The 16002-nt window shown below is 44.5% G+C and overlaps 1 protein-coding gene across 1 annotated transcript in view; it reads right to left on the bottom strand.

Annotated features, from left to right (window-relative positions):
- Positions 1–445: 445 nt before the first annotated feature.
- Positions 446–16002, bottom strand: part of nudt4a (nudix (nucleoside diphosphate linked moiety X)-type motif 4a) — a 17682-nt gene continuing 2125 nt past the window's right edge. Inside the window, 5 exon segments of the mRNA XM_037768302.1 lie at positions 446–1361; positions 1363–1466; positions 2732–2819; positions 2995–3039; positions 7245–7355. Of these exon segments, the coding sequence (XP_037624230.1) occupies positions 1236–1361; positions 1363–1466; positions 2732–2819; positions 2995–3039; positions 7245–7355 (474 nt within the window). The 3' untranslated portion in view covers positions 446–1235.

Genomic DNA, 16002 nt, shown 5'->3' with positions numbered 1-16002 from the left:
AGTCAGTGTCTAGTGCAGAGGTCAGGGGTCAGCAACCTTTACTATCAAAAGAGACATTTTAGACAAAAAAAAAATCTGTCTGGAGCCGCAAAACATGTGATCATTGTGATGAAGGTAACACAGTTTATAGTCTAAGTATATAGTATATAAGTCTAATGCAGTGAGGGCCAAAGAGACAATGTACTACGGAGTATTAGGACCACATTGAGGGAAAAAACATCTGAGATTTACACAATAAAGTCAGAATATTACGAGAAAAACGTTGTAATATTAAGAGAATAAAATCAGAATTTAACGAGAAAAAAAGTCATAATATTACGAGAATAAAGTCATAACTTTACGAGAAAAAAAGAAAATAATACGTGAAATTACTACTTTATAATATTATGACTTTATTCTCGAAATCTCAGATGTATTTTTTTTCCTCAATGTGGCCCTAATACTCCGTCGTACCGTCGTACCATAGACCTACAACAATGATAAATAAAAATGAAAACGTAAACAAAGAACAGTTATTCATTTCCATTTTTATAAATCCACAGGGAGCCACTGGAGAGGGGCTGAAGAGACGCAGGTTGCTGACCCCTGGTGTAATCTTTATTACAGTAGTATACTGTTACTAGTGATTAGAGGTGATACTGTGTGTAGGTGTAAGGTTGTCATTACAGGACGAGCAAAGCAGACTTTGCTCTCTTCAGGCAAAATACCTCACAAGACTTGAGTTGTAGTGAGGTGACATTAGTTTTACAGCCAAAAAGTCTCATAACAATTCAACAAAAAACATTGCAATAAGTGATTCATACACATGCAGCTGCTCCTCCTCAGAACGTCTTGCAGACGGGCATTATTTGGCACTGAGTCACCGTGGCGATATGACTTCCTCTAACACTTCCCAGGAAACCGCCCAAACACTTTGTGTGCACTGCTAGTCAAATATTCGCCATTAAAGACTAAACAGGAACCTTGAACTCTGAGATAAATCCACCTAGAGCTGAAGGCTTTAAAAAGGACACATTTGCTCTATTAGTTGTTAAAAAATATACATATAAAATCTTAAATAAACTTGGAAAACATTTTGGCACTCCCTCAAAAATGGGTTTCATTTCATACTGTACATATTAAGAGGCTGCATTAGTGATGCAATCAATGCAGAAGTCTTTTCCAGATGTGCATCCTCAAGATGCATCCTCTTAGAAGAACTGCTGCTGGTGGCGGCGGTGGTGGCAGTGGCGGTCCTATCTGTTGGTGAGATCTGAGGCCTGTGTGTAGCAAACAACATAGCGAGGCGCGTTGTTGTCCGTCACCTGGGAACTCGGGGTGTTGTTGCCGTTAGTCGGGCTACACACGGGACCGCAGGGGGGGGTTACAGGTGTTTGTGAGTCTGCGGAGGTACTCCGCATGGACAGGCTTGTGGCTCTGCAGCACCCTGATGGCTTCGTCAACTTGGAACCACTTCCTCTTCCTTCCTGTGGAAACGTTCAAGAGAGGACAAGGATGTATTACCAGGTAGAGGTTTGGTGTTGCGGCTCAGTGACGCTATCAACGACCGATTGAGACCATAAACTCATGTTTACAATGTTTACTGAAGTAATAAATCAAGAGAGAAGTAGACTCATTTTCTCAGAGACTTCTATACAACCAGAGGGGGCGCCCCCTGCTGGCTGGTAGAGAGAATGCAGGTTTAAGGCACTTCAGCTTTGGCTCCACGGACCCCGAAGTTGCCCAATTGACTATACATGTTCCACGTGCCCAAGATCCGGGTACTTTTCCCACATGGAAGTAGAGCCATTTAGGCTTCATGCGCCACTGAGCAACTTTCATAGGAATGAACGGGAACCCGCCTCCAACACTGGATCCACTTCTCTTAATACATCAATGGCAGGTCCTCTTTATGGAGTCTGCCATGTTTCTACAGTATCCCAGAACGGACAAACCAAACACTGACTCTAGAGAGAGACTTTCATGTTTTTACGTCACCTGAAGGTAACCGTAATGTGTAAAAGAGTGGTACCGCCAGCCACCATCTGATTTCCGTTGCTCCTCAAGTAGTGTCATTATGGTGAGGAAGGCCTCTGAGCGAGGCGAACGGCGTTTCCACGGTTTTGCATTCGGCGGCTCACATTACCTCAGTCTTTGAAAGGGAGGAGTGAGCAGAGGGGTACTCAGTTGGTTGCAATCTGCAACCACACCACTAGATGTCGCCAAATCCTTCACACTGTATCTTTAAATTGCTAAATCACAATATTACACAACCATCTCAAGAATAAACTGTTTAGCAATAAAGTCAGAGTGGAAATGAATATTCCTGACTTCCTACTTCAGTTAGTGTTTATGTCACCAAACCTTCCTAAAAAACAACGAGTCCAGAAAACCGTCGGCTTATTTATTCTTAAAGCTTCAAACTCATCATCTCCTCCAAACAGCATTTTGGTGAAGGAGATCAGCGTGGCCTGTGATTATCAGAGGGGTGGTGCTTCAAACCCACTTTCACTTTCTGTAGAGGGGGAGAGTAAATGAGACCAGCTCGGTCTCAGCCTTCACACGGAGCAGAAGAGGACAAGTAAGGAGGGGGGGCTGTGGTGAGTAATGATGATAACTGGAAAACAACCCCCCCCCCCGAGCGACCATGACACACCGACCCACAATGATTTATACGTGTAAGAAGTTACAAACAGTTCCTTTAAAATAGAACGATCAGTAATACGACGACCACTTGAACGTAGAGACATACCAATGTTGACGGAGTCCTCCCAGTCTTCCAGTGTCTCCGTCACTATGAGGGTGTAGACGTACGTCCTGTGCTTACTGTCTTTATTTTGCTGCAAAGGTTTAGATGAAAACACTAATTTATATCACTGCAATGCAAAGCAAAGCTTTCATATACTGTACAATAGAAGACAAGATGTCAACAAAATATTGCTTCTTTATAGACACTGCATGAACTAAAGCTACGTGAGAATTGATTACAATTTGCCATGAATTTGACAAGTTTACCTCAAAAATCCCAAGTAGTCTGCCGAGCTTTCCCTTCACGCCAGCCTGCACACACACACGAAGAAAACTCATCAATACATTTACATTTGAGTGACCACACAGTGTTGTATATCGTCGGTACTGAACATTACATGTCAGTACATTTCACAGGGACTGATAAATTCTTACTAACAAAGCTGTCACTGTGCGATATCTTCATCCAGCTGCAACCCAGTGAGAACGTGTGACCTGGTATTAGGAAACAGCTAGACTCTGTTCTGATATGTAGGAACATTCTCAGATGGATGTTTGTCTCATTCAGGACAGGAAACCTGCAGCGCCCTACAGTACCATCCCAGCAGAGGCAGCAGAGCAGAGCTGAGCAGGTAGACCTAAACAGGACGACGAGACAGACGGGGGGGCTTAACACAAGTACAGTGTACGAGCCGAGGCTATTTATAAGAAGTGGACGTAGTCAGTGTGACGTCACCCGTTGGTTTGTGGACTGCCGTTTCGAAGCCTCGAGTATCGCATTTTGGTCGTCTCCATCTTGGTTATTTGCAACCAAATTTTTAGGCGACCAAATGTTATAATAAACTTTGATGAAGTAAAAACACACTGTGAAAGGGTTAAAGTTGTAAAACGAAAACACGGATAACTCCCAGACCGGACAACGCCGTGGTAGCGACCTGTCAATCACAAGGTAGCCCCGCCCTAAAGCATCCCCTGCTTTATGGTCTATCTGACTCTAAATGGGACCATCATTTACTAAATGAACATCATGCTGTATTGAAGAAGACTTGAAACTAGAGATTGAGAGCTCCAGGGATGACGTATTTGGTGACGGCCAAAATGCAATACTCAAGGTTTCAAAACATCAGTCCACAAACCACTGGGTGACGTCACGGTGACTACGTCCACTTCTTATAAATAGTCTTGGCTCGTACACTGTACTTGTGTTACGCCAACCAAGAAGCTAGCATCGCCCTGGTTCCCCTGACAAAAAGCCAATGGGAAAACATTCAGCCAGATAATCTCCACTAATGAACACCACTTTTATGATTTTTGAAGTGTGAAGACAATCATCATAAGTAAAAAGCTAATGTTAGGCTATAAACGAACTACACGCGAGTATCCACAACGAAGCTGTAAAGGCAGCGGAGTCGGTGTGATCGCGTTTAGTCGTCTCTTTTAGCCACTTAACTGTCTTTTTTAAGACACATAAAGGCTTCAAAATTCACGTGTCTTGTATTTATTGATGTATTTTATGTCGTAGAACAAAACGTTAAATTCTCTTGAGCCACAGACCTTATTTCAGGCATCTAACTAAAAACCCATTCAACAAACCCGTTGACTTCCAGACGAGGGAACCGGAAGTGCTAAAATGCAAACTCATTTCTGGGTTCCTGCAGTCCTTTATAGAGACCATAAACTCATGTTTACAATGTTTACTGAGGTAATAAATCAATGAGAGGTACGCTCATTTTCTATCAGACTTCTTTTTGCAACCAGAGGAGTCGCCCCCTGCTGGCTGTTAGACAGAATGCAGGTTTAAAGCTCTTCTGCATTGGCTTCACTTCTCAGACTTTCAGGTTGCTCTCTGTGTACGAGGCCAGATCCATTTCTGCTCATGCACAGTTTGCGTGACAAAGACCACGGCCGCTGAATGTCGCTGTGGAAACGTCATCAACTCAACAATGTATCCCAGAGCAGCGGTTTCCAACGTGTGTGGGGGGTCGTGAGAAGTTTCCTACTGGATTGAACTGGTTTAACCTCTTCAGGATGCTACTAGTCACTCTTTAGTTTAACTAATTACAAACTTACAGACAAACTGCAGTGATTTGATCCCAACCTTTCATTTTTCACAAGCAAAAACACGACCAGGAACCCCCATATTAGGGTGTGTCACTGAAGCGAGGCAGCGTGCGTGCTCCCAGTCAGCAGATACTGGTGGCATGTTCAGTATAATCGTCTTTATGTAAGAAGAATGTCCCCGTTGCTGGCTGGGAGACACACATGGCGCTCCAGGAACTCAAAGCTTTGTTGGGCCCTCGCTGGGTGGCATATTTTCAGACTTAATCGCCAGGATCAGTCAGGATGTCGAGAACCCACAACAGACAGAAACCATTAATGTGTCCCAACTCCATACTACATGCTGATTGTATACAGTATGTACTATTATACTTGTCTTTATAGTATACTGTTTTTGCAGTAAATACAAGACATCCATACTTTAAACGTAACAAACATAGAGAGCAAAATATCTTAATAAAGGGTTTTTTTTTTTTATGTTTTCCATCATCTTTATGGAGCAGATTAACCACAATTTATTTTAATTCTGTGCAGCTGTAAGCAGATCCTCAATTTCCTTTGTGGTAAACTGGTTTTACATCAACAACACGCTCAAAAATGAAGCATTTTTCAGTTTGCATGCTGTTGACTTTTGAGCATTTTGTCACTTTCCACACATTACATACTCAAAACTCTCTTAGAATTAGTTTTTAGGGTGGAATTGGAACACAGCTGTTATAATAATCACGGAAGATTTATCACGTTTGTATTTGTACAGTGTGAACCGATCAGCCGTAACATTCAGACCACTGACAGGTGAAGGGAATTACATTGATTATCTGGTTACCATGGCACCTGGCAGTGGGGGGGGAGATATCAGACAGCAAGTGAACATTTTGAACTTTGAACTTTGTGTTGGATGTGAGCGACTTTGACAACAAGGACCAGATAGTGCTGGTTAGACGACCGGGTCAGAGCATCTCCAGAACTGCAGCTCTTTGGGGATGTTCCCGGTCTGCAGTGGTCAGGACCTACCAAATGTGGTCCAAGGAAGGTGAACCGGTGAACCGGCGACAGGGTCAGACCCGAGGCTCATTGATGCACGTAGGGAGCGAAGGCTGGCCCGTGTTGTCTGATCCAATAGAAGAGCTACTGGAGCTCAAACTGCTGAAAGAGTTAATGCTGGTTCTAGGGATGTCCATAATTAACCGTTTTACTGTTAACCAACATTAAGCGTTTTAACCGATTAACGCTATCGGTTAAACGGTTAAAAGAAATGTTAATAATGAATTAAAAAGCTGAGCGGCTCAGAGGAGCGGCTCGTCTCTTTAAGGACAGACAAATTTTATTTTTTTATTTTTTTGCCTAAAATGTCTCTTTTGATAATAAAGGTTGCTGACCCCTGGTATAGACAAATCTCACATCTGCACAGATTAAAACTATCTCACTGACATTGAACTTGACAGTTCAGCATGTTAAATGTGACATTCTGAATTGTTAGCTGGCCACAGTAGCTGGTTTGCTGCTCATCTATATTCAGGTACATGTCTGTTCTGGGAGGCTCAGGATGTGGGTAACTGGAAACCCTTCCCAAATGTCACTGCCATACTTCAAAACTGTCAGCGCGCTTCTATCTGAGGCAGAGAGGATCACATCGCACTCCACTTCAACTAACAGCAGCCTCTTCACTAAACCACACAACAATTCACTGGCAATTTATATACCGCTGCCAAATATCTCTAATATCCCTCATCTGGATCATAAAACAGTGGGAGCATCTCACCCTGCTGTGGCCAGGACACAGTATATAGACACTGATTTATACTCTCTTTATGTTTATGATATTGATCATCTGTGTCTGTGCCTCTAGATCAGGGGTTAGCGACCTTTACTATCAAAAGAGCCGTTTTAGGCAAAATCTGTCTGGAGCCGCAAAACATGTGATCATTGTGATGAAGGTCATAACTTAATGAGAAAAACGGCGTAATATTACAAGAATAAAGTCATAACTTAACGAAAAAAAAGTCGCAATATTACGTAAATAAAGTCATAACTTTACTTTATTCTTGTAATATTGCGACTTTTTTTCTCATAAAGTTATGACTTTATTGTGTAAATCTCAGATGTTTTTTCCCTCAATGTGGTCCTAATACTCCGTAGTACATTGTCTCTTTGGCCCTCACTGCATTAGACTTATATACTATATACTAAGACTATAAACTGTGTTACCTTCATCACAATGATCACGTTTTGCGGCTCCAGACAGATTTTGCCTAAAACGGCTCTTTTGATAGTAAAGGTTGCTGACCCCTGGTCTAGAGGCACAGACACAGATGATCAATATCATAAACATAGAAAGAGTATAAATTAGTGTCTATATACTGTGTCCTGGCCACAGCAGGGTGAGATGCTCCCACTGTTTTATGATCCAGATGAGGGATATTAGAGATATTTGGCAGTGTTCCTTTTTTCCAGCTCACCTCTTCGTACACCTCCCTGACGGCGGCCCCACAAGGCTCCTCCTCGGGCTCCATTCCCCCTCCTGGCACGATCCACTGGTCTGGATGTCGACTGCTGCTGACCAGTAGCACCTGCCAAGCAGAAAAGGTCTTCGTCAGGTCCCTCCGCTGCTGAGTTCAGGGTGCCAAAAACACGGCAACGGCATGCCCAAGTTTAGAGGTCGTCACCACTACAGGTGTCTGGTGGCGTGAGGAGTGAGGTGCGAGTCATTCAGCAGGATGTGGGATCGACCATCTCGTGTCGTGCCAGTCATTCACTTCATTTACTTAATGAAATACGAGCGTGGTGTGGATCTGGATGCAGAGCATGACACGCTCTCTGCCACATAATTTAAATAAGTGAATGTGAGTAACTGTGTTTGATGGTAGGTGTTCCTGCATTAAACGCACAAACAGATGAAAACAAATACAGCCACCTTAACATTTAATAATACCACCTTAACATTTAATAATACTACCTTAACATTTAAGATTACCACCTTAACATTTAATATTACCACCTTAACATTTAATATTACTACCTTAACATTTAAGATTACCACCTTAACATTTAATATTACTACCTTAACATTTAAGATTACCACCTTAACATTTAATATTACCACCTTAACATTTAAGATTACTACCTTAACATTTAATAATACTACCTTAACATTTAAGATTACCACCTTAACATTTAATATTACCACCTTAACATTTAATATTACTACCTTAACATTTAAGATTACCACCTTAACATTTAATATTACTACCTTAACATTTAAGATTACCACCTTAACATTTAATATTACCACCTTAACATTTAAGATTACTACCTTAACATTTAAGATTACCACCTTAACATTTAATATTACTACCTTAACATTTAAGATTACCACCTTAACATTTAATATTACTACCTTAACATTTAATATTACCACCTTAACATTTAATATTACCACCTTAACATTTAATATTACCGCCTTAACATTTAATATTACTAAAGGGTAGTAGGCAACATTACATTCAATATCATTTTCCCAATACTTAAACCTAACTCACTTTTCCAGTTTTGCAGTCTGAGATGCCACCATAAGAGGATACAATAAAAGCAACACCTGTAAGGAGGAGCTAATAGCACAGTTTATAGTCTAAGTATATAGTATATCAGTCTAATGCAGTGAGGGCCAAAGAGACAATGTACTACGGAGTATTAGGGCCACATTGAGGGAAAAAACATCTGAGATTTACAGAATAAAGTCATAATACGAAAATAAAGTCATAACTTTACGAGAAAAAAAGAAAATAACACGTAAAATGACTACTTTATAATATTATGACTTTATTCTCGTAATCTCAGATTATTTTTTTTACCTCAATGTGGCCCTAATACTCCGTCGTACCGTCGTACCATAGACCTACAACAATGATAAATAAAAATGTAAAAAAAGAACAGTTATTCATTTCCATTTTTAGCTAAAGAGACGCAGGTTGCTGACCCCTGATATAATATAATGCAAAACAATTAAATATTATGATGAACAACAACCTCAAAATAGAGTTGAATATAAAATAAAAACCTCTCTGAAACAGTCCCAATAGGAACATTGCAGTGACCCGTTTCAGCCATCAGCTTAACAACAATAAAGCATTGAAAACATGACAAACAAAAGATCGAATCTGAAATAATCAGATTAAAGCCACTCACTATGTTTAACTGACCTCAAACATAACGCAGTTTGGTGCCGTTTTCAGCGCGGTGACCCTCCAGAGATGCAGTCACTTGACCTTAAACCCTATCTGGCATCCCACTGACCCACATTAAGTTCACGTGTGAATACTTCGTGAACCCTCCGGACGCGTGACTGTGTAAGGAATAGCTCTCTTGACAGCAAAGATTGATTAGAAGCTGTAGCATCATAACTCAGCTTACACACCTACGCATGTTAAACACTATGTACTGCATGTTAAACACTATAGGTGAACAGCGTTAAGATGTGTCTGCGTTCCTCCTGAGACCTGATAGTGGGAGGAAGCGTGGCCGACCTGTGAAGAGCACTAATGATAACATCTTCACTGCTGTCTCTATTGCTCAGAGACGTGATGAGTTGAACTTCACTCTGCGTGACTCTCGGCTTGGCTGTAACTCAACTCTGTAACCGGGTCAGGAGAATATAAAAAAACCCACAAGAAATCACAAGAAATCAGAAAAATTCACAAGATTCACACAGAAACTCAGACAAACGTTGTTTTGACAGTCTCGCCGTTAGCTTAGTTCAACTGTTCTTTGTTTACATTTTCATTTCTATTTATCATTGTTGTAGGTCTATGGTACGACGGTATGACGGAGTATTAGGGCCACATTGAGGAAAAAAAATAAATCTGAGATTTAGAGAATAAAGTCAGAATATTATAAAGTAGTAATTTTATTGTTATTTTCTTTTTTTCTCGTAAAGTTATGACTTTATTCTCGTAATATTCCAACTTTTTTTCTCGTAAAGTTATGACTTTATTCTCGTAATATTCCAACTTTTTTTCTCGTAAAGTTATGACTTTATTCTCGTAATATTACGACTTTTTTCTCATTAAGTTATGACTTTATTCTCGTAATATTGCAACTTTTTTTCTCGTTAAGTTATGACTTTATTCTCGTAATATTATTACTTTTTTCTCGTAATATTCTGACTTTATTCTGTAAATCTCAGATGTTTTTTCCCTCAATGTGGCCCTAATACTCCATAGTACATTGTCTCTTTGTCCCTCACTGCATTAGACTTATATACTATATACTTAGACTATAAACTGTGTTATCTTCATCACAATGATCAAATGTTTTGTGCTCCTGACAGATTTTTTTTTCTTTTTCTTTGCTTAAAATGTCTCTTTTGATATTAAAGGTCGCTGACCGCTGGCGTAGCTTATTCAGTCATCAACCTCATTATGAATAAGCACACTATAAAACTAAGACTTAAAACTCACAAAGAGCTCCTGTCTACATGCTTTGGATCGTTGATATGACTGCCGCCGTGTGACTCGTTCTCAACACAGGCAACTCTGTCAATATTCATGGATGGACAACAGGCCGAGTCAGAAGTTATTTTGCTGTCATGAAATATCACATTCAGTGAAGTGAATCTGTAGCAGCCACTTATACTCACTAAAACCTGCAGTTAGATCTTTAACTCACTGCTTCGATACGACCTCGGGGTGTAACGATACATCAGTATACTGATTCAATGATCAACGATCCAATATCATTGATGCAAAGTGAAAACATCGATACACATCATCTTTAAGATACGCCTTTATTTTTGAATTCCCACTGTAGATTTATTCTTTTTATTAAAAATAGCAGCGTTGCACTGTATGTGACACTGATGTAAAGAGTTTGCTGCGTGATGACTGATGATGATGAGGAGGTAAATAATCTCTCTGACCTGTAACAGCCCCTCAGATAGCGCAGGGCCCCGGGGGGGGGGCACACAAACACACACACATGCATGCGCAATTTCACCCAAACGCCATGTGAAACACGTAGACACTTCCACGTACGCAGCTACCGACGCTCACACTCGCAGCCAAAAGGCTTTTCATAAAACCACCGGATCAGCAGTCGCTTCTGTATGAAAACAAAACAAAAGAGCTCAGCAGAGGAGGTTAATGACCCCGACGGGCAGACGAAGAGCTCCGACTGCTCGCTGATCACAACACCTGATCTAATCCAGCTGAGATACTGCTGACAGATATTAATACTCATACTACGCTATTAAAATATCAAAAACATGATGTAGATATGGACTTCCATTTCTTTCACATTATTATCAAAGAGTCTAGAAGCAAAGAGACGAAACTCTGGAGCTTTTTTGACAACAGCTGCTAGATGACGCTGCGGTAGTGCTGCCGCCATTTTGGACTGAAAACGCCAATGAGTCCATGGATGTTTAAAGAGACGTCTGTAAATCAGAGGATGTTTTTTTGAGGTAAATCAACTTCCCAGTAGGAACACCTAAATAGTCCACATTTAAATCATGATGTCATTATGTTATTTTCCATCCATCCATCCATCCATCTTCAACCGCTTATCCGGGATCGGGTCGCGGGGGCAACAGCTCCAGCAGGGGACCCCAAACTTCCCTTTCCCGGGCCACATTAACCAGCTCTGACTGGGGGATCCCGAGGCGTTCCCAGGCCAGAGTAGAGATATAATCTCTCCACCTAGTCCTGGGTCTTCCCCGTGGTCTCCTCCCAGCTGGTCGTGCCTGGAACACCTCCCAAGGGAGGCGCCCAGGAGGCATCCGTGCTAGATGCCCGAACCACCTCAACTGGCTCCTTTCGACGCAAAGGAGCAAGGACTCTACTCCGAGTCCCTCACGGATGACTGAGCTTCTTACCCTATCTCTAAGGGAGACGCCAGCCACCCTCCTGAGGAAACCCATTTCGGCCGCTTGCACCCGCGACCTCATTCTTTCGGTCATGACCCAACCCTCATGACCATAGGTGAGAGTAGGAACGAAGATTGAACGGTAGATCGAGAGCTTTGCCTTCTGGCTCAGCTCTCTTTTCGTCACAACGGTGCGGTAAAGCGAATGCAATACCGCCCCTGCTGCTCCGATTCTCCGACCAATCTCACGTTCCATCGTCCCCTCACTCGCGAACAAGACCCCGAGATACTTAAACTCCTTCACTTGGGGTAAGGACTCATTCCCTACCCGGAGTAGGCAATCCACCGGTTTCCTGCTGAGAACCATGGCCTCAGATGTTATTTTCCTCGCCATAATAAATGGTCATCAGACCTACGGGATCGCAACGCCCTGCACGCTCATACGACACATCTGGTTATGACAGCTTCCTGCTAGCTGTATGACAGTTTCCTGCTGGCTGTATGACAGCTTCCTGCTAGCTGTATGACAGCTTCCTGCTGGCTGTATGACAGCTTCCTGCTGGCTGTATGACAGCTTCCTGCTGGCTGTATGACAGCTTCCTGCTGGCTGTATATGTAGCTGTAATAATGGATATTATTGGCTGTAATTCATCACTGTTATTATCTTCTAATACACCCATGGGCTGTATGCTGTCAGCCTGTACCGTGGTGGACGTATTAACGTCTCTGTTCCCAAACAACCGGCTATCGGCCAGTAGCTAGTAGTGCCAGTAGCTAGTAGTGCCGGTAGCTAGTAGTGCCGGTAGCTGGTAGTGCCAGTAGCTAGTAGTGCCGGTAGCTAGTAGTGCCAGCAGCTAGTAGTGCCGGTAGCTAGAAGTGCCGGTAGCTGGTAGTGCCAGTAGCCGGTAGTGCCAGTAGCCAGTGGTGCCAGTAGCTAGTGGTGCCAGTAGCTGGTAGTGCCGGTAGCTAGTTGTGCTGGTAGCTAGTAGTGCCGGTAGCTGGTAGTGCCGGCAGCTAGTAGTGCCGGTAGCTGGTAGTGCCAGCAGCTAGTAGTGCCAGCAGCTGGTAGTGCCAGTAGCTAGTAGTGCCGGCAGCTGGTAGTGCCAGTAGCTAGTAGTGCCGGTAGCTGGTAGTGCCGGCAGCTAGTAGTGCCGGTAGCTGGTAGTGCCAGCAGCTAGTAGTGCCAGTAGCTGGTAGTGCCAGTAGCTGGTAGTGCCAGCAGCTAGTAGTGCCGGTAGCTAGAAGTGCCGGTAGCTGGTAGTGCCAGTAGCCGGTAGTGCCAGTAGCCAGTGGTGCCAGTAGCTAGTGGTGCCAGTAGCTGGTAGTGCCGGTAGCTAGTTGTGCCGGTAGCTAGTAGTGCCGGTAGCTAGTAGTGCCGGTAGCCGCTAGTGCCAGTAGCTAGTAGTGCCGGTAGCTGGTAGTGCCAGTAGCTAGTAGTGCCGGTAGCTAGTAGTGCCAGCAGCTAGTAGTGCCGGCAGCTAGAAGTGCCGGTAGCTGGTAGTGCCAGTAGCCGGTAGTGCCAGTAGCCAGTGGTGCCAGTAGCCAGTGGTGCCAGTAGCTGGTAGTGCCGGTAGCTAGTTGTGCCGGTAGCTAGTAGTGCCGGTAGCTAGTAGTGCCGGTAGCCGCTAGTGCCAGTAGCTAGAAGTGCCGGTAGCTGGTAGTGCCAGTAGCCGGTAGTGCCAGTAGCCAGTGGTGTCGGTAGCCGCTAGTGCCAGTAGCTAGAAGTGCCGGTAGCTGGTAGTGCCAGTAGCCGGTAGTGCCAGTAGCCAGTGGTGTCAGTAGCTAGTGGTGCCAGTAGCTGGTAGTGCCGGTAGCTAGTTGTGCCGGTAGCTAGTAGTGCCGGTAGCTAGAAGTGCCGGTAGCTGGTAGTGCCAGTAGCCGGTAGTGCCGGTAGCCAGTGGTGCCAGTAGCTAGTGATGCCAGTAGCTGGTAGTGCCGGTAGCTAGTTGTGCCGGTAGCTGGTAGTGCCGGTAGCTGGTAGTGCCGGCAGCTGGTAGTGCCGGTAGCTGGTAGTGCCAGCAGCTAGTAGGCCGGTAGCTGGTAGTGCCAGTAGCTAGTAGTGCCGGTAGCTGGTAGTGCCGGTAGCTGGTAGTGCCAGTAGCTAGTAGTGCCGGTAGCCGGTAGGGCCAGTAGCTAGTAGTGCCGGTAGCCGCTAGTGCCAGTAGCTAGTAGTGCCGGTAGCTGGTAGTGCCAGTAGCTAGTAGTGCCGGTAGCTAGTAGTGCCGGCAGCTAGTAGTGCCGGTAGCTAGAAGTGCCGGTAGCTGGTAGTGCCAGTAGCCGGTAGTGCCAGTAGCCAGTGGTGCCAGTAGCTAGTGATGCCAGTAGCTGGTAGTGCCGGTAGCTAGTTGTGCCGGTAGCTAGTAGTGCCGGTAGCTGGTAGTGCCGGCAGCTGGTAGTGCCGGTAGCTGGTAGTGCCAGCAGCTAGTAGGCCGGTAGCTGGTAGTGCCAGTAGCTAGTAGTGCCGGTAGCTGGTAGTGCCGGTAGCTGGTAGTGCCAGTAGCTAGTAGTGCCGGTAGCCGGTAGGGCCAGTAGCTGGTAGTGCCAGTAGCTAGTAGTGCCGGTAGCTGGTAGTGCCGGTAGCTGGTAGTGCCAGTAGCTAGTAGTGCCGGTAGCCGGTAGGGCCAGTAGCTGGTAGTGCCACTAGCTAGTAGTGCTAGTAGCATGACTTCTAACCGCTGAAAGGCACAACTAGACCACGCCGTCAACCATCAACCATCAACCATCACACCAAATCTGAAGTTCCTAAGTTAAATAGTTTCTGAGACATGTTTCTTATTTACAGCATAATTATGAATAATACTTTATGTGCCAGTTACCTCAGCTATGAGGACATAAAGATGAAAGACAGCGTGTAGTAATAATGTAATAATGTTGTTTTCTCTTGAATTGAAAACGTGAAAATGGACACTATTATGACTTCATCCTGTCTGGTAGTTTTCTGCACATGTCTCCATCCTCCTGGACTCCAGCTGACATGTTGAGGAAGTGACAGTAACCCCGGCATGCAGACAGGACGGATGGTTTACCACATAAAGTGTGACACAGCACAGACGGTGAGAATGAAAGGACGAGATCAGCACGGCGATACGATGAGAGACTATTTCATCATCATCCTCCGGTGCAATCAACAATAATCAGTGTGACTTTCAGCATAATGTCAGCAGAGAGAGAGAGAGAGAGAGAGAGAGAGAGAGAGAGTGATGGAGGGAGGAGCACGAGGAGCAGGAAAGTGAATCTGTCAGGGGACAGCGGGTGCCGGCACCTTGTTTCTATAAATTGCAGCTGATAGTCACTTGGTGTTTAGCACACAGTGTAACACTCAACCGGCCCCCTGCGACCCCCCACCCCCCGATCACATGAGGTCCAGAGATGGGCCTCCGTCACCGGGCAGACGCGCTGTGATCTCTGACAACCCCCCGACCCCCACCCCCCCACGGTGAATAACTTCTGTCAGTCTTCATTACCGACACAACTAAAGAACAAAACTTAATTTCTGCAGCATCAAATGAAAATAATATAAAACATGTTCTGGAAAACGCCTGCACTCTTTACAGGCTTATTTTAAGAGTTAATGTTAAAGTCTAATGTGATCACTGCTCTTCACATTAGGTGGCCATGTTTTATAATCTCATCTCATCTTCAACCTCTTATCCGGGGTCAGGTCTCGGGGGCAACAGCTCCAGCAGGAGATCCCAAACTTCCCTTTCCCGGGCCACATTAACCAGCTCTGACTGGGGGATCCCGAGGCGTTCCCAGGCCAGTGTGGAGATATAATCTCTCCACCTAGTCCTGGGTCTTCCCCGTGGCCTCCTCCTCATGGCTCTGTTTTCAGGCTTTAGAACATCTAGCCCGTGACGGGAGACTTTGACCAATCACAGGTCATTTCAGAGAGAGAGCGTTCCTATTGGCTGTTCATTCAACGGAGGCAACTGTCAATCACTCACCAACTCCAATCAAACGGTCAAACTAGGCAGCGCTGATCAAATATGAATCAATTTTCTGTTACATTAATGCCTATTTCTCTCCTCAGATGTTATCAGACTCATCTAGTAGTGTGCTGTTTAGCTGTGAAATGAGAAAGTTTGCTCCGGCTGGTGGGTGGTGCTTGGTATTTCCTCGACCTATCTCAACATGGCTGCCGGGTCACAAACTTTCTCATTTAGCCGCCTGAGGTGGGATCCCGGCCCCCGCGGGGTCAGGCACACCACCGGCCCGTCTCGCCCGCACCGTCGGGGAGGTGGAGCGCGAGCGCGTGGGATAGAACCCGAAAGATGGTGAAGAGAGGTTAACGTCACGCTGCTGTAAAGTGGTATCAGTGCCGTTTTCTGAGTATGAGTACAAGTACATGAGCACAGTATC

This window comes from Sebastes umbrosus, chromosome 4 (assembly GCF_015220745.1).
Source record: "Sebastes umbrosus isolate fSebUmb1 chromosome 4, fSebUmb1.pri, whole genome shotgun sequence".
In the NCBI taxonomy this organism is placed as follows: domain Eukaryota; kingdom Metazoa; phylum Chordata; class Actinopteri; order Perciformes; family Sebastidae; genus Sebastes; species Sebastes umbrosus.
This window is presented reverse-complemented; position numbering and strand designations above follow the sequence as displayed.